This window comes from Penicillium coprophilum (assembly GCF_028826855.1).
Source record: "Penicillium coprophilum strain IBT 35676 chromosome Unknown utg000005l_segment0_segment0, whole genome shotgun sequence".
Taxonomy (NCBI): Eukaryota; Fungi; Ascomycota; class Eurotiomycetes; order Eurotiales; family Aspergillaceae; genus Penicillium; species Penicillium coprophilum.
The window spans coordinates 2572728-2591262 of NW_026622724.1; the positions used below are offsets into that span (position 1 = coordinate 2572728).

At 48.5% G+C, this 18535-nt stretch overlaps 6 protein-coding genes across 6 annotated transcripts; 3 read left to right on the forward strand and 3 right to left on the reverse strand.

The window, feature by feature from the left end:
* Positions 1-239: 239 nt before the first annotated feature.
* Positions 240-1649, forward strand: N7500_008512 (aminoglycoside phosphotransferase family protein; the record flags this gene model as incomplete). The annotated part of the gene is made up of 1 exon (XM_056679656.1): positions 240-1649. One exon carries the CDS (start codon positions 240-242, stop codon positions 1647-1649), a length of 1410 nt encoding a protein of 469 aa, XP_056530028.1.
* Positions 1650-2331: 682 nt separating this feature from the next.
* Positions 2332-3503, reverse strand: N7500_008513 (uncharacterized protein; the record flags this gene model as incomplete). The annotated part of the gene is made up of 4 exons (XM_056679657.1): positions 2332-2370; positions 2439-2531; positions 2590-2804; positions 2876-3503. 4 exons carry the CDS (start codon positions 3501-3503, stop codon positions 2332-2334), a joined length of 975 nt encoding a protein of 324 aa, XP_056530029.1.
* Positions 3504-6466: 2963 nt separating this feature from the next.
* N7500_008514 (NACHT domain protein) lies at positions 6467-12716 on the forward strand (the record flags this gene model as incomplete). The annotated part of the gene is made up of 4 exons (XM_056679658.1): positions 6467-6892; positions 6948-7281; positions 7340-7615; positions 7672-12716. 4 exons carry the CDS (start codon positions 6467-6469, stop codon positions 12714-12716), a joined length of 6081 nt encoding a protein of 2026 aa, XP_056530030.1.
* Positions 12717-13099: 383 nt separating this feature from the next.
* N7500_008515 (uncharacterized protein) lies at positions 13100-13507 on the forward strand (the record flags this gene model as incomplete). The annotated part of the gene is made up of 1 exon (XM_056679659.1): positions 13100-13507. The coding sequence occupies one exon, from the start codon at positions 13100-13102 to the stop codon at positions 13505-13507; it is 408 nt and encodes a 135-aa protein (XP_056530031.1).
* Positions 13508-15070: 1563 nt separating this feature from the next.
* N7500_008516 (uncharacterized protein) lies at positions 15071-15911 on the reverse strand (the record flags this gene model as incomplete). Its single annotated transcript, XM_056679660.1, has 2 exons — positions 15071-15246; positions 15305-15911. The coding sequence occupies 2 exons, from the start codon at positions 15909-15911 to the stop codon at positions 15071-15073; spliced, it is 783 nt and encodes a 260-aa protein (XP_056530032.1).
* Positions 15912-16626: 715 nt separating this feature from the next.
* Positions 16627-18187, reverse strand: N7500_008517 (U4/U6-U5 snRNP complex subunit PRP31; the record flags this gene model as incomplete). The annotated part of the gene is made up of 2 exons (XM_056679661.1): positions 16627-16935; positions 16988-18187. The coding sequence occupies 2 exons, from the start codon at positions 18185-18187 to the stop codon at positions 16627-16629; spliced, it is 1509 nt and encodes a 502-aa protein (XP_056530033.1).
* Positions 18188-18535: the final 348 nt, after the last annotated feature.

Genomic DNA, 18535 nt, shown 5'->3' on the forward strand with positions numbered 1-18535 from the left:
GATGTTCACATCCCTACTGTATGTATCTTCATCTTCTTATTGAAAATTCGGAGTTTGCTCTCTTCAGCTTGAATAGTTTGCTTGATACTATAGCCAAACAGATCTGGCGTAAATGAACGGTTCCTACATCGACGTACACAAGTATCCCCAAAGGGGAAACCTTTTTCCATTCCGGCTCGATAACACATCACAACAGCGCCAAAGACAGGGGTTTCCTCGACTCCCTTAACCTCTCGAAAATGCAATCGCTGGATTTACAGGAATTACAATTCCATGGCCTCGCATGGGAGCAAGGTACCTTTGGTCTTGAGCCTAGATGGACCCTTGAACCTGAAATTGGGGCTATAAAGCAGACAGTACAATCGCTTCAGCCATCAAGCACAGTCGAAGTGACTTTCCTCACCCAGGGTGGGTTCAACAAGATCTATAATGTCAGCATAGATGATGAGATGTTCATTATGCGAGTCGCATTGCCAGTCGATCCACGTTATAAACTCATAAGCGAGGTAGCTACAATGGATTGGGTACGACGTATCACAAACCTTCCAATCCCGAGAGTTATCACTTACCAGTCTTCTCGGGAAAATCGGATTGGCTTCGAGTGGATGCTTATGACAAAAATGCCTGGAAAGCCTTTCGGTGATATTTGGCCATCTCTTTCTTTCGCTGTGAAATCACGCCTAGTTAGGGAGTTCGCCGTGAGCTCGGCTTGCATTTTCCGAAATCAACTACAGGGAATCGGAAATATCGATGAGGGACTCACGTCGACCAAGCAAAGTCTGCTACGTAGAGGGCTGGTCGATACCGAGATATCAGCTCCGGGAAAAGGTTCTGGCTTAGACGATTGTAGCACTCCCACGGGCGAGAAAGAGGGGGCTTCCCCAGACATAGGCCGAATTGTTTCTATGCAGTTTTTCTGGGGTCCATCTATCCACCAAGATATCCACCGGGGCCCATTTCGCTCGGGCAAGGACTGGATAGCTGCTCGACTTACACTGAACGAGAATATCTGCCATTCGACTCTGGATAAATATTCAGCAGCAGACCTTGATAGTGATGCTGAAGAAGAGATGGAAGACGCCACGACAACGCTCCAGATAATCCACGACCTTAGAACGATTCTTCCTATAGTCTTTCCAACAGATGAAGATGATAATTTGGAACCATCAATGATATTTCACCAAGATCTCTCGCGACATAATATTCTCGTTGATAAAGACGGGGAGCTGACTGGCGTTCTAGACTGGGAGTGCGTTTCAGCACTACCTTTATGGAAAGGCTGTACCTACCCTTCGTTTTTAGACCAACGACCACGATACTCGGAGCCTGATATTGGAAACTATGATCGCGAAGCTAACGGAGAACTCGACGAGCTTTACTTTGCACACCTATGGGAGTATGAGGCCACTCTCTTACGTGATATCTTTCTTCATGAGATGCAAAACCTAGACGCAGAATGGATGGAAGTCTTTGATAGAAGCCTAGTCAAGAGAGACCTTGACTTTGCGGTATACCATTGTGACAGTGGAATCTACGCTGGAAAGATCAACGCATGGATCGAAGATATCACCGCTGGCGTGAGAAATCCGCGCAGTTTGCGCGATAGGATCTATGCACCGCGTGGTCAGCAGACAGTTGTGGAACAATAACTGCAGTTGATCAAGCTGGGTATATATCAATATATGTGATCGAATTCTATTCAGGCTCTGGGCTTATTGAACAACCGGAGATATGAACTGCTACTAATTTTCAATCCAGAATATGTGCCAGTTAGTTGTGGTTACTGCTCAATAGTGGTTCAAGCTAAAATTGCCGCTACAGAGTGTGCTGAAAGACTGCTATGACCGAGGTCAAAGGAAAAGATTAGCCAGTCATAACGCTCCATATTCACAGTGAGGTTGACAGTTACGTTTGAAGTATTGTAGAGCACCTGAGTTTGATAGTAAATTAACATAGTCCCTTGTGGATCCAGGGGCCTAGGTCGATCCTCGATGGTGGCAGAACACATTCCGGAGACGAGCCTTGAAATGAGGCAGGTACGCCCTTATTAGATCATAATGATTCTGCCAAGAAGACATTATTCGCTAGGGCTAGTAAAATCTATAATGACTGGAATGAGAGAGTAGCCCCATGCTTGCATGCTCGCCCTATGCAACTGCTACCAAATCAGCACATCTTTCGCTTTTACAACCCTCGATAATATTTATCAAAAAAATAAAATTTGCATTGCGAGTGATGATTCGTTTATCAACAGATAGTTGAAGAGAAATCCTTCACCAAAAAAGAACCATTGACCCTGGTGCTTGATGTTCGCTCCATCCAGCTAACACCCTACACACCATCATTGAATGTATAAAAGTTCATCCATCTCTGTGAATAAATTGTAAGCCACTTTCCCGAATATCCCAGGCTTGCAATGCATATTCAGTGATACTTACCTTATCATAAGGCTTAGACGAGTCGCAGAATCGTAGATCTGTCGCAAGACGAATGACATTCTCCGGATCATTGTTGACAGTGGATGCGTGAATCTTGAAAAAAAAAGTCTCAGTATGATCAAGCTTGGTATGTGAAGAATCAATATCTTACCATGTGCGGCTTGTGCAAAACCACATCACCAGCCTCGTACGCCGACACCAGCCATCGCCGACCATGCTCGCGAGCGAACTCAGCCGGGCGCTCAGAAAGCAGACCCGTGGACATCATATTCGAATTGAAAGCCGACTTGGCCTCTTCATCGGTCAGTCCAGCTTGCTTCGCTTTGGCAAAGAAGGCCTCTTCCATTTCAAGTCCAATGCCGTCACCTGTTACGCAAGTCCAGTCAGTCTGCCAAGGTTTCCCGACAATCAACCAAAAAGCCAGGACCAAGACAAACCATCTTCCAAATAAATCAGTCCACCTCCATCGATCTTGATATCTCCCATAGGAACCCAAGCAGTGACACTAGTCGGATCTCCGTATCGCAAGAAGATCTGATCATAGTGCACGCCAATCGGCTTCGATCCAGGGATATTATTCCGGAGGAGAGTGCGACGCAGGCTCAATGTATTCTTTCCCCAATTCGAGAAACGTGCAATGAAATCGTATAGCGCTGGATGGTTACAGAATTTCTCTGCGTACCAGTCCTGGTAGTGTGCATCGAGAGCAAGGTCCACAAAGGCTGCTGCTCGTTCACCACCGGGCCTCCCATTCCCTCCAGCGTGGGCTGCGCCAATACCGGGGTAGTCTAGATGATCCTTGGCGGTGTCGAAGATCCCTTCGACGGGTGCTGTGCCGGGTTTCAGGACTCCTGTTGATTTCAGGGAGGAGAAGTATGCATCCCGGGCAGCGAGGACGTCCTCGCGGGGGAGGACTTGTTTGAGGAAGAGGTACCCGTCCTGTTCGTAGCGGCTGCGGAGTTCCTCGAGGGGGAGGGTTGGGTCGGAGGGGCGGAGGAGGGTGGCATTCTCTGATGTTAAGGGACCATCGTTGACGGTAAGGTTGCTTGCTTGGATACCGACCATATTGGATGCGATGAGTCAGTCAATTTAAATGAGATATAGAAGGAATTTCTGGTAGCTGAGACAGGTTGGGCCGAGCCATTTTTATATCCTTCGCATAGAGGGGTTTAGTCAAGTAGATTCATATCCCGATATTGAATCAATCGGCGGTCTTGGGCCCTGTATAGTTTGATGGTATACAAGAAAGAGTGTTATTCCCCGGGATTGGAGGGAGTTCATTACTCCTTTGGATGAAATGTGGAGAGTGTTCATGCCGATCGCGGGGAAAACTTCTCCTTTCTCTCCTTGCCATAAATATAGGTGATGACCTACGGAGTATGATTCCTAAAATATGGAAAGATGTCATTCCTTCAAGGCAAAAGGGCGAAGGACATGCTCAATACGTCAAGAGACGACACCTGTGCAAAAAGGATGATATTTCTGGATAGATGACCCGAAGTGACCCTCTGGATGGCGATCCGTCCAAAGAGAAGACCTGGTTTGACTAGAGCTGAGGCCAACGATCAAGCCGGATTTCGATACAGAAAATGAGGGTGAAGTATCTAGTATGAAATGGATTATAACAAAATTGACCTAATTTGGAGGGAAGTAATCCCTTCCACTGTCCAGCGGAGGTCCATGAGTCCATCACCCATGTCCGCCGATGATCCGATAGAAACAAGCAAAACACAACGAGAACTGTTATCAATATCATTTTAATACCTAGCAAGTTACAGGGTTGTTGCTTGTCCTACGAAATTGCCCCAAAGAGCCCGGGCTGCCTCAGAGACATCCTCATGGATTGCAACCACGAAGCCTATGTGGGAGCTCTATCTAGGATACCTCGACTCCAACAAATCGCTAGATTCAGTAAAAGATCAAGACAACTCAAGCGGTCTGGTAGAACATCTTTATTTTGTGTGTCTGATACATCTTGGCCGAAGATAGTCATTATGTCAAGGTTCGTACTTTTGTCGGCGTATCCAGTGACCTGTTGGTACCCAAAAGTGCATGGATTGTTGCCTCAATTCGACGTGGAATTATCAGATTGGTTTACCGGGTGGCAGCAGATAAGTAAAGGCTACCTATTGAACCCGACTGAGGGCAGGGAGAAGAGTTACCATTGGCGACTCATAGCAAACCCCCAGAAGTTTGTTTGCTTTTTTCAGGTCGTTGTCTACTTTCTATCCTCTTCCATTTCCAAAATGTTTACTATAAATCTCCGCTTCTTTTGTTCTTTTGATGGTTTTAACACCCATCCTGGACTCTGTCACCAAGATCTAAAGACCATCTAGATTGTTTTATTCTGTTAGGTATTGTCATTCTACGATGGCCTCAAACAGGAAAAAAGAAGCCCATAGCGAAATGGTCGATGCATCCAACTCTTCACGATGAGGTATCGAGATTGCTGGTCGAGGCAGATCTTGATTTCACATTCCATGAGGATGATTCTGACACAAGATGCACCAACACATGGGATACAAACATCATGGGCCGGTTTGTGTACCATAACGGATCATGCAAAGCCAATGGATGGTCAAGCAAGAGGATCGCTATCACAATTCGGCTATATCCAGGGCAAGAATATAATGCGAGGGTATACCACCAGCGCTGCAAATCCTGCAGGTCGCTCGGTCGACCAGTACTGGACCAGACATACGCCGAGAGAATTGTCTACTGGATCAAACGATGGAATGGAGTCCAGGTAGAGAGGCCACCGGTATCCGGCAATAGCAAGGGGCCTCATAACTCTGAGCTTTGTGAGGGGTGTAAAGCTGGACACTGTTCGCAATCAGAGGCTAGTTTTATTGCACAACTCGAAAGGTTTGATAGTCTCAAGTCAAGTCATATTCAATCACCGTATTAACATCTATGCTCAGATTGACTCTCTGATGAACCCGAGTTCCCAGTGTGATCAACAGCATCAAGATCTCTCATATGTCTGATGCACCTTTTGAGGAACACAATTTGCCTACTATGGGACGACTCGCCTTGGAGGGTTATTTTCTCCATTCTGATCTGTGAACAGGTTTCCAGGGTAGAAAGTTTACGCGATATCTCTCTTTATGTCCGGTGTATCTATATCTTCCTGATTGTAACGAGTGATGGAAATTATGCTATGAACTACAACACAGCTTAAACATAATTGCGGTTATAGACTTGTTTTGGTTGTGGCCATGGCTGGTGGACCAAAATATACAATTGGCCGTTTGCGGAAATGAGAGCTTTCACTTGTTTTCGAGTGACGTATCTGGACACTCAAGGGAACCAGAATTGTTGCCACTGAGAACCTATGAAACTTTGATGTCTTCCATCACGTCAAATTATGTCAATTCAAAGGGCTTTAGCCTGTTTTATAATGTTGTCGCGCTACTAAGTGGCTCCTATTGATACCCTGAGCTCCTCCCTATATCAAATAGGCCGTTGGCTGACTATCACAGGCAAAAAGTCTCAAACTCTTCACTATGTTTCATGAGACATAGCACTATAATCTGAAATGGAGAGGGAAGTATAGTAAAGAAAAAAACCATCACCCTGCACTATGTATGTTGAGTGAGCTGTTACAAAATCAAGAGTACAGTCCCATTGTTCCTCTGTCGCATCCACAAAGAAAGCCAGCGTGGAGAACCCCAGTAAATCAGAACCTTAGCTTCCACTCTGTACCCAATTATTGAGTCGTCATGTCCCCGGATGCCTTTGACGGTGGCAAAAAGACCCAAAAGGACAACCATCCCATGGATATACTATAGCTCTCGACTTGGATCGGTGACCATGCCAAGGTGCATCAGCCTCATTTTGACGTCGTGGACTTTGCAGCGTCGGATAGACATCATGAAAGGGAGGCAAGAGGGGGTTAAAGGTACAAAGAAGGGAAGTTCCTTCTCACAACTAGACTTAATGCGCTATCTCAATATCCAATTGAGTCTAACCTTGGAATTTTCGTCATAATATCTAATATTTTTGCTGTAAGCAGCAAAGACACACACATGGCTTCAGCGCCTGGTCTATCCCTAGCCTCCAGTGCTCCTTTCGGTTTACGGCCGACTATGGATCTGCCAGAGCACGCGAGCGGGACCAAGGAGCTGAGTTTCAGCCATCACCAACAGACTACTAGAAAGTTTAGTGGAGAAAATACCACTCTTGCCGATGTAGTCAACTCCCTTGCGCGTCGCGGCAGCGACGACCTTCCAGCCTCCCGGTCTGATACCGATTATGCGAGCCTGCTAGAATGGATTCGATGCGAGAGGATGAGGAAGCTACCACCCGAAGGAAGCAGCTATGATAAGGCTCTTGTGTGGGCCTCCTTGTTTATCGAGCGTGTGCATTCGTTTGATCAAGGAATCGAACAATTTGCGGGGGACAGCCACCTCGCTGCCCAATTATCTTATGGCTATTGTGCAAGCTTGCTTGAGGTGGGTCAATGTCGCATTCTCATTTGGAGTCATTTCGCTGACCATAAACGTGCAGCTGGGAGAGGAAAACGCTTCTGCCCTTATGGACCTGTTCGGGTTTTTCTACCGCTGCTCTGCCGGTCTCGGAAACTTGCTTGATCGTGCAGAACTCTTCGCAGCCTCTTCGGATATCAAGGACCAACTCATTCTTGCTTTGGCCGATCTGGTCACTCTGGTCGTCTCGGTGGCCACGCATTTCCATCGGTCACTACTTGCCTCGGAATCGGTATCAGTCGATATCTATAGTAGCTTCCCTGGCCCGATCGACAGTTTTCGTGCTCGTTGTGAGCACATTGCAGAACTTATGTGGAATCATCAATTGACGCGAGAGGGCCTTGATGACGATAATGGTAGAGTCCCTTCCCAGAACCCAAAGCCAGAGGACCCATTTTGATCATATCATCATAGCTGTCGGCATCAATACCCTGAAAGACTGGTTGCAACCCGAAGATCCGGTGATCGCTCAAGTTACCGAAGCCACGGCTCCCTCGGCTCAGGAACGTGAGGAGGCCACTTGCATGTGGGTGAAGCCGTACCTGATGCGTTTCTTGAAAGGCGAGCAGCAGGTGCTCTCCATCATTGGCAAGCCGGGCACCGGCAAGACGGTCTTGTCGACAGTGATCAACGACTACCTGCAGTATTCTGTGGGAGGGGCAAGGTACACGTCTATTTTGGCGCCCATCAGTCAGTCTTGTTGCCCTTTACCCACAACATAACTCTTCTAATCAGTTGTGACACAGGTGGTCGAATTCCCGCCATCACAACCCCGAGCGCAGTCGCCAAGACGATAATGTCGCAAATGTTTGACAAACGTATTGGAAACATGCAGTTGTATCAAATCTTAGCAGATACTTACACCCAAAGCAAGCGGACTGTCGACGAAGCTTCGTACGACGATCTCTTATGGAATGCTCTAGGGCGTGCTCTCCAAGCCAGCGGAGCGAGCACCAAAGAGTTGGTCCTAGTCATCGACGGCGTGGATGAGGCTAGCTGTGGCGAGAGAACCATGTCGCACCTACTTCAAGAGACGGTATCCAAAATGCATAGTGTGAAGCTGATCACACTCGGATCCCAGGCAGTGGACTCGGCTATCTCTCAGACGGCGGTGGGAATTACATTGGGCCTAGTCTTCGACGACATTGCCGCAGTCACCCGCAGAGAACTTCAACAGAGCCAGGTGTACAACAAAATGTCGAACGAAGACAAAGAGTTGACTGTGGCTCGAATCACGGAAGCATCCGACGGCTCTTTCCTCTGGGCAAAGTTGGTCGCTACACGTGTGCGTGATGAGCACTCGTCGAACGAGGCCTCGCTTTCCAAGTCTGTGGAAAGTATCATCAAAGCAGGAGACAAGGTCTCCGACCTTATCTCCACCACCTTACAGTCCAAACTAGATGAAGACACGAAGAAGATCCTGATATGGTTGGCCACCGCAAACCGCCCTCTCTCACAGCAGGAACTCGCTGCTCTTCTTCCCACACAGCCTGACAAGGCCATTATCGCTGAGAATCGTGACACTGAAATATCTCATCTATTGAAGCCAGTCGCCTCGCTTGTCTTCTCCCACAACAACTTGATTTATTTAAGACATGCACAGGTGCGCACCGGCATCCTCGATGTCTTTTCGAAAGGCAAATTCCTGCCTACAATCAAGGACAGGCACGTGGATTTTGCAAAGAGACTTCTGCTGTACATTAAGCAAAATGCAAACGACAGCCATGAGGCATCCTTGGATCCCTTGAGTGGGCGAGTCACGGAGCACCTGTTGGAGAAACATCCCCTTTTGGACTTTGCGCTTCGCTACTGGGCAGTCTATGCTAAGGCTGCGTTTGGATGCACCAGCAGTCAAGAAATTACTACCGGAAGCAAGAGTTTGCGTTCTGTATTCCCTACAAGCTCCTTTGTCCCACTCCTGGAGATGACTGTATGGGCAAGCAAGGCGACACCGTTGCTTCGATCCATTTATAAGATCCAGACAGCATTGTACCAGCAAACCTTGGGCAATAATCACACAGCAACACTGCAGGCAATTCTTTGCCAGGCAGTATTTCACCGAGAGATCTATAACAGTGTGCCCGTCGAGAGCAGTCAGATCTTTTATGAGGCGGCAAGAATTAGCCACAAGGTCTTATCTGCGCGGCATCTCATCACTATGCAGATGACCCAATTATTCCTGGCGGCCACAGCTGATCAAATCACTGGGTCTAAAACGCAAACTATGACCCAGCGCGTCGAAATGCTCCAGCTACTGGTAGAATGCCAGAAGGTCCATCACGGAGCGACAAGCATGGTGGTAAAGACCACATTGACGCAATTGTCCGAGCATTATAGTTTCATCAAAGAGAACCGCAAAGCGCAGGAGATCAATGCCTCTTTGGAGGGGTCATACGCCGACAGTACGACCCAGCGGAGAGGTTCTCGGCAGATAGACGAGTCATTGCTGGTCCACCTCCACGGCCCAAAGCACACAACAGAGACAAACAATATCCTGGATTTGGATGAGATAGAGGCGGACGAGCTGGTCACATTGTCTTTGGACATGAAGGCTCACCCGATTAAAGAGGGTCACTCGGCGGACGCCGAACGCACATATGTCGAGCTATGGCAACAAGCTAGTCAGGCATATCAGCTCAATCACTTCACTGAGCACAAGGTCTCAATGCTGCAAGCTGTGCTTAAGTATGCTCAATACCTGAAAGACGAGAAGAGGGACAATGAAGCAGCCTCTATCCTTGCTGGGGTTTGGGAAGAATACGACAAGACTGCTTCCAGCCCCGAAGCTTTGGTGCCTCATTTGCTCGAGCTTGCTCAGGTCATGAAAACTGTGGGACTCTCCGTTCTGGCCCTTGAAATCTACAAGCACTGCGCACATAGTACCAACAGCCAAAGCCCTACCCACAAGGAAGCACAAAAGCATATCAACTCCACCTCCCGTGAAGTGATGCGCTCTTCTACCAAAGCTTTGTTGACGGAGTCAACCCTGAGGGAAATGGTATATGATAGCGCATCCCGTGACGACAAGGAATCAACTGAAGCAACGACAACGCTGGTTGAAATGTACCTGTCTCAACACCGATGGCATGATGCTTCGAGCGTATTGAAACGAGTGCTGCGAGATGTCTGGCCTGCGTTATTTGCGCCTTCGCTCGAAAATGTTGTCCTGCCCTCAAACAATGTGGAGTACTGCATCGGACTTGCAGAGCGCCTCGCCAACTGTTACCGCTACCGCCGTCGCGTGGCCAAGGAAGAGGATATTCGGCACCGGCTTTATAGTGCAGTCCGGCGCGACCGGCCGGCGTCTGAAGATCAGGCTTTGCAGCGAGTCACGATGAATCTTCTTCGTCTGTACGAGCGTACCTCCCAGACTGAAAAGGTCGTTAAAATCCACCAGGATATACTGCATGATTACACGAAGCGGTTCGGTAGAGACCATCCTAGTGTGATACAAAAGCTCTGGACCCTGGCCGACTTGACGACCCCACAGCCCATTGCAGTGGATTATTATCGCCAGATTGTCGAGGTCCTGAGCAAGGGCTCGGAAACTTGTCACCCGGATGCCTTCGAGCCGCTCTTGATCGTTGCAACGGAGTATTTGAAGCAAAGTCGATACGCGGACGCGTTGACGCCCTGCCGGATGCTGTTCGCCACCCTGCATAGGCCTCAAATCAGCCCGAAATTGCGAGACGCGGAATTCGTCAAGACTATCTACGAACGTTATATTCATTGCCTACGCGCGACTCACAGTGACACCGCCACTATCCATGATGTGACAGAGCAATATCGCAAATCTTGCATCAGGCTCTTTGGTGCAAGCGCGTCTATCACCATACAGGCAACCAACACGCTGGCGAATATCTGTCAAGAGTCGAAGCAATTCGAAGCGGAAGCGGTTCAACTCTATGAAGAGCTTCTACATATCAAGTCTAGTGAAGCTGGAATCGACCAACAAGACATTCGCGCCACCTTGGACGCTATCTACGAAGAGAAGAGTGCCTCCATGACTGCCTCGAAAGTGGATAGTATGTCGGCAAAGGAGCTACAGAAGGCGTTGTCAGTTCGCACGCAACGATTGACGTCCATCCGGTCCAGTTACGGTTGGGCCCACGAGGAAGCTCTATCCCAAATGGAAGAAATTGTCTCACTCTACACCAAACAAGGAAAGCCGCAGGAAGCTGTTGCACTGCTACATGAAGCAACTATGCAAGTGCTATCGACCGAAACATTCTCCATCAAGTTGAACGCAGCGGCCAAGAGCATTGCATCTGGCTACATCGCAGCCGGTCAAATTCAAGAGGCGAAGGATCTCTCGAACGAGATTTATCGTCATATTATTACTAAGGATAACATGAGTAACAGCGTACTTGACTTTGCTCAAACTTCAAAAGGCCGGCTGGGCCTTGGTTTCCTGGCTCAGCTCGAGTACAGTATTCGGGAATTCGAAGACAAGTCGACTACATTCAATGAAATTTACGCCGCCCTGACCACGGAGTATATATACTTCGAACAGTTCCGGGAAGCTCTGGGCTCAAAGGGTGGCAAGATTGAGGATACGATGATAACAACAGCTCGACTGCATGCGTTCCTACTCGACCGCGGCCGTCAATTGGGTGCTACTAAGGTAGCGGATCGGTATACCAGTTTCTTCCTGACGACCGAGGGCTCCCGCCTGGATATCGACCCTAACCAGGCTAGGGTCTTCATCGATACAGTTCTGGAATATTTCAGCGCCCATGCCTCGCACGACTTTGTCCGCTCAGTAGCAATTGCTAGTTACAACCGCGTGACCCAGCTGCTTCACACCGAGGAATACCAGTCTGCCTGCCACCTCGCATTGGGAGCGACAAAATACATCGGTGCCCACCATGGCTACTCATCCCAGGCCATACTCAAGCTGGTGTTTAAGCTGGGTCTGCTCATCGCCAGCCGAGAAAATCACGTAGGCTCAGAAGTCTCGGCCAAGAACTACATGTCGAGCGTCGCAGCGAGAATCCTACATGATACTCTAGGATATCTCAAAGAACACAACGTCGAGTTCGCAAAACTTGATCTGGCAAACGTCAACAGCTTGATTAAGGTTCTCGATAAGCAACATGATTACCACACCATGGCCTGGGTTCTCACCTCCCTCTGGAACAGCCGAGACGTCCATGCTCCATCACAGTCTCAGCATGCCTACACGCTTGCTCTCGGTCGCATGCTAGTCATTACCCGCTATCTCATCGGCGATTACACAGGTGCCGTCCAGCTTGCAGAGAGTCTTGTCTACAACTGTGCTCGTGTCCACGGACCCCGCCATCCAAGTACCGTCGAGATGACCGTGCTGCTATCACAGATGTATACAGGTGTGGCTCAAGGCTATCAAAGCCAGAAAGGTCGACGTGAGTTGGCCTTCCGCTACTATCGCAAAGCGGCCGCGCTACACGAGAATGCTTTGCGTGTGTTCATTGACCCGTCCTCGGCATCTGTCAGTGATGTAGATGTGGATACCATCTCGGAAATGTCATCCCCTTCGCCTGCTTCCAGTCCGGGTGAAAATGCGGAAGGGAAGTATGTCCGACAGCATTTGCAAATGCTCAAACGTTCTATTGAGCGCCTTGGTGATTGGCCTAAGGAATACTCAGAGTATGAATCCCTTAATCATGATCTCTTCACCACATTTGCGAACGATCTCGAAGGAGTGGAGGGTGTCGATAAATGGAATTTGCAATCGTCTGGATCCGGCCGGGCTGAGGCTAATGATGACCTTATCTCCTTCCATCATGAGCATTTGGCAATTCCTGTTTAAGTCTGAGCTCCGATCTTGAAAAGTTGGGTCTATTGTACTTTTTTGTTCTTGGTTCTGTTTGTATGATCGTTTTGTCGCGCGCCTGTCTGGTTGACAGTTAATGTTGTGTGCCTTGTAACTAAATTGACCTATCGTAATGTTTACTTCTTATATTATATTCACTAAATATGCTAGTATGAGTCTAGAGATACAACCGAGGTAGAGATTGGTATATTTACGACTGTACTCCCAAGATTCAACTTTCACTGAACATGTTTCTATCGAATCTCGAGCTCCACCACCCTGAGGGCCTCGACCATCTGGGATTAACGTGGTTGAAAACAAGGATTGGATGGGGCTTCTTCTAAACCTGTGCCCGCGTTTTGGCAATCAGTCGTTCGGCAATGGCTTCCTCCCCCGCCGCCTCCATACGCGGATCTTTCGACCTCCACGAAAGAGAAATGGCAAGAATTCAAGCGCTCAAGCGCCCAGCGAGAATCCATGGGGAAGAAGTCATTGCCGAACGACTGATTGCCAAAACGCGGGCACAGGTTTGGAAGCAAAAACGGCAAAACAATGGTGCAGATGTACCCGTGCTAGGCCTGCCGGGTACGGATGAGTGGAATTCGGACTCTAACAACTACGAATCCGAGGACGACACTACGTCGGTTATATCCTCAGGGTACGAATCGGCAGACGCTCATCAAGAACCTACAGGTTCAGTCCGATCAGCACGCCCATTCGCAGTCGTGATCCCACCACTATCAGAAGCTACAAGACAAGCGATGAATAGAAAAGCTCAATACGATTGAGATCGGACCCAACCAGGTCGATACGGGAGCGCCAGAGAGGCAAAAGCTCCAAGAAACTATGCCCAAACGGGCCCACAGGAACGCCCACACCCAAGAACGCCGTGCAAAATCCCCGAAGAGCTCACTTTCTCTTATTCAAGACATCTGCAGAGCTCTCGCTCGACGGGGATTCATCCCCATCGCCACCGGGGGAAGCCGGAACATCCCATTCGAGCTCGCAGATCCAGGCCTCACCTGGCCCTCAAATTTGATTCACAGGTGCCTCTCCGTGTCAGTGACTCTTCGAAATTGTCGCGATGACGTCGAACAGAAGCCGTTGTTTTGACAGCAGAGTGCTGGGGTCCACGCCCTCCTATGGCACAGAATCGCCTGGCATCTCCCCTTCCAACCGCCTGGAGTGATTGTAGATTTCGATCTCGTCCCACATAGGGTCCAATCATACTCGTCGGCATCAGTCGAAACGATGATAAAAATGGGGACGAGGCATCACTCATTTTTCCTCTTCTTGGAAGATACGCCACTCATTTTGCTTTTTCTTAGGCGATATGCAACGTAGATTATGTAGGTCGGGAGATAGAAAGACAACGGACCGCTTTAAACATATGTGCAGGTTTGAGACCCTGTTGCATATAGTGCGTTTGCGTTCGGGGGAAGGAGTGAGACTCTCAGTGCCGAGGCTTAATACTGGGCTCTAACGTGGATCCTTTGATAATTAGCGCTGTGAGATGGACTTGATTGTCGTACTTACTGTGAGAGGGTCCCAGTGGACTCCATAGAGGAGGGTAAATTGAAATGAGAGTGAGGAAAGAGTGAGGAAAGAGTGAGGAAAGAGTGAGGAAAGAGTGAGGAAAGAGTGAGGGAAGAGTGAGAGAAGAGTAGGCGGATATATGTGAATAGTTTGGCTTCACATGTCTGGACTGTCTTTTGGTCCTGAAATTATATATGTCGGTATATAAACTGGTAAGAGGTAGATAGTATAGGAGAAAGAGGAGGTGATCGGTAGGTACGTTAGTAAAGATGGAGAGCACTGTCACTGCCGTGAAGCAAGCCATTTTTAGAAGAGAAGAGACACAGGTAGCAAGGACGAGGGGAGTGAAGGGGGCTGGCTTCATATTTCTGGGAGCAAACTGCGATTATTCTGAGAATATCTGCGACCGTTTAGAAGGTATTACCTGTATTTGTCCCCAATAGTTATCTTGCCACCGTGACGCCTACCTTTTATATATCTAGAAGCCAGTAGTATCCTTAGGCAGTTATTCCATCAAAGGGCAGAGTGTATAGCATATGTGCGATAACATGATCATAGAGAAATATTGCGTGGGGCTGAGTTATGTCCTTGTTATTATGCACGAAATATTATATCAATTGCACTCAATTACTGTCCATAGACGATACCGAGGTGAGCATATTAAAAGGTAACGCATAAGGCACAAATAAATTAGCGGCAACAAAGCACTATAGACAAAACGCCATACATGAATATATACAGGCCCATTTCATGTCGCTCAGGACTCCAATCCAATGCATCAATGATCTAATCTTGCTCATAAGATTCAGTGCTCTTTATGACTTATCCTGCTTCCAGTCACTCAGCTTCCAAGACTGTACTCCATCCACAATATCCAATCTCAGCGTCGTGAACCGAATCTGCTCATACATCACAGTAGCAGCGGCTCTTGCTTGAGCATGCCAAGGTCCACGACCCCCAAGTCTAGCATCGTTTCGATTGCGCCAGACACCTAGTCAAGATATCAGCAACTGGTCCCGATAGTTGAGATCAAAGAATCCGATACTCACAGGTCGCCAAATTCTGATGCTTATCATTCTTCGCCCCAAACCAATACTTCAACAACCCCCCACTGGCAATCGCCTCTTGGTGTGAATGTGCATCAAGATCATAGAGCCGGTCCGAGTCGATATTCGGCAACAGTATCGATCGGAAAATCACAACATAATAGGATTGCGATGTCCACGTGTGGTTCTCAGCCTGAGAGAAAGTTCTCAATATATCAAACACTTCGGTCCAATTGAATGATTCTGTGTATTCAGCGGTGGCATAGTCATCACGGATGGGTTTGAGATATGCCAATGCCAAAGCGAAGAGTCGATCTTGTCTTTCCAGTTCAGAAATGTCCAATAGATGGGGGACGCTGTTGTATGGCGATGCAATGAGTCGCGTGTCTATTTCCGTCTCTGGGTATTGTTTCTCCAGTGGCAATTCCAGTTGCAATGATGCTGCCGCTTCAAATCTCAAGGGATCGAATTCTGTGGTGACATGACTATGGTGCAAGAGTCGAGTTGTGCTTGGGATCCTTTGGTCTTTGCCCTTGTTTGAGAGGTTTTTGGTCACTGGGATCACTGGGACGGTGTTGCTGGGGACCGGATTGACTACGGTGAATGTCATATTTTTCACAGTCTCTATAGATCTGATTTGTGACTCAAAGGATTCCAATTTTTTGAGAAGAATAAAGAAAAATTGAAGTCAAGCGAAAAAAAAAAAAAGATATCGGGAAAAATTCGGGGTACGGAGGAGGCGAATCTGAATTTTTATATAGAAAATATTATACATGCGCAAGAATAAGACACAGCAGACAGTCGACAGTTTATATAGAGGATTCTGACCGCTACCATGGCGCAGGAATTTGTACCACATTCCTCGGCGATTGTGTGCTTTGCAAGAGCAAAAGCACGCAATGTAGGCGAATTTGATATAATGTTACTGTTTAGGCAATTGGTCTAGGGTCTATTACACCGTCTCTTGTACGGAGTATCCTTAGATTAGGGTTAATCTATCTCACGGGATTGACTCCCACTCCGTGTTCAGATCAGCCCCAGACCGTTTTACCCCGTATAAAATCCCGGGGGCAATTCCCCGAGATGGTGCAATGCTTGGCATCACTCACTCTCTCACTCTCTCTCTCTTTGTTTGTTCAATGCAATAGTCTAGGTGTTTTTTTTTAAAAAATTCAAATGTGATTTTGAGTCCTGTAGTCAGATCTTAATGTACAATCGGTTTGGTATCACGTAAATCATAGAAGTTCAGACCTGATCTTCCCCTCGAAACGCCGTCAAAATGCTGAGACCCGACAAAAGTAATTCGGCGAAAAAAATAATAACACTTAACGCTTAGGTGGGGGGCCCATCTTGCCCTCGCTTGTATCAGCCTTCCGCTTGAGTGGGATAGCAGGCACCTTGAAACCACCATTCTCGCCACTCTGGGGAGGAACAGGATTCTGGTGAGGAGCTTGAGTGAAAGTTCCAGACTTGAACCACCGATTTTCCTCGGCGTCGCGTTTGCGCTTTAGTTCCGCTTGCACCTTTGGATCGACTAGCTCCAGACCCTGAACGGGTGTAAATGCAATAGTACTCGAGGTACCAGCAGCGCCAGGTAGAGACGATCCGACACCAGATGCACGAAGACCTCGCGCCTGGAGGACGGATGCAGTACCACTTGCACCCCCCCTGGCCAAAGCCACGCACCGACGAGGCAGTACCACTGGCGGGGGTAGTTGTGCCCCAGCCCTTGTTGTTCTTGCTAAGTCGGGCACGAGTGCGCTGGTCGATCTGAGTTGCACGGATGCGACCATCGTCCTGTTGTCCCAACATACCCAATCCAACGGTTCCAGAACCCGTGCCGTAACCCACCTCCGACTCCTCCTTGCCGAATGCAAGACGATTCTGTGCCTTGCGTAGTTCCGTCATGGCGACAGCTTCCTTGGCCTTTCGGGCGCGCCAACCACCTCGCTTTCTGGAAGGTTTGTCATCGGGCGCGGGGAGAGCCTTGGTACCGGCGTTTGGTGCAGAATTCTCAGTCAATTTCTCCAGTCGCGTGAAGCATTGTTGCTTCAGTTCTTCACCCAGAGAGCCATCCTTAGCGTAGTTGGAGACATCCGCGCGGGCAGCGAGTACCATCTTGGCGGCAACAATTCGAATTCCTTGTTTTTTAAGATCTTCAGGAACATCTTCCAGAAGTGGCGAGTCGTAGAGGAAACCTTTCGCTCTGACGCCATGATTAGTCGCGAAGCCCAGTCCTTCTGATCTGCGTGATCCTTGTGCGCCCAAATTGCAGGCAGGGATCTTAGCTAGTTCAAGCAAGCCGCCTGTTTGGTTGAGGAATTGTGCAGCTGTTTCGGCTCCGATAAGTGCTGCTAGGTTAGGGGCAATCTGGTTCATGCGAGACTGAATGCTGGCGGTAAGAGCAATACGCTCTTGGTCGAGTTTCAAAATCCTCTCGCAGGTATCGAGAACGACCTTGAGCTCGGAATCAGTCATCTCTCGACCTTTGGTAATAGTTGCTTCCATCGCAACTGCCATCAGGGAGGGTCCGTTCAAGACAGATTTGAGCGGGACGCCAACCATGTTCTCCGAGGATGTGGACAATGTCTTGATGTCGTTGAAAGGGCCATTTTTAATGATAGCGACTGTCTTGGCGTATTGGATGGGAGTGGTAACGAGTCTTTCGAGCTCGGGGAATCGGACGGAGTAATGGTCGCGCAGGACTTTGTGCAGCCGTGTCAGTTCGTCAGCTGTAGAAATAGAACGGTCGAATTCATTGGAGACCCCGGCGCCTTCTCTAGAGTCTTCCTGTTGCTCGGGCTCTTCGTCGACTTCCTCGCCTTCGCCGACATCGAAGTCCTCGTCATCCTCAAAGTCGCGCAGAAGCTCTTCGGCGGTCGACATTTTGACTCAGAAAGTCGTGTGACGGGTGCGCTCCCGTAGAATTAGGTGCGTGAAATCGTGGTCCCAGAACGCCACTGGGTAAACTGAACAGAAGAGCAATGATACTCCCAAAGTTTAAGGTTGGCAAGAAAAGTGGCGCTTAGTCAGAAGGAAGCTACGTGCGCGGGTGGCGATAGGGACCAATCACGCAGTTCGGCGATTTCATCGCGGATTCTCTGAGCTACGGGTCCAAGCTACTCTCGGCGTCACTGGATTGGGCGTGAGAAACTTTCCTGCCAATCTACGGGTCAAGCGATCGTTGCGGTTTGATCAAATTCACGTCAACTCTCAATTCCCTCCTCTTGCTCA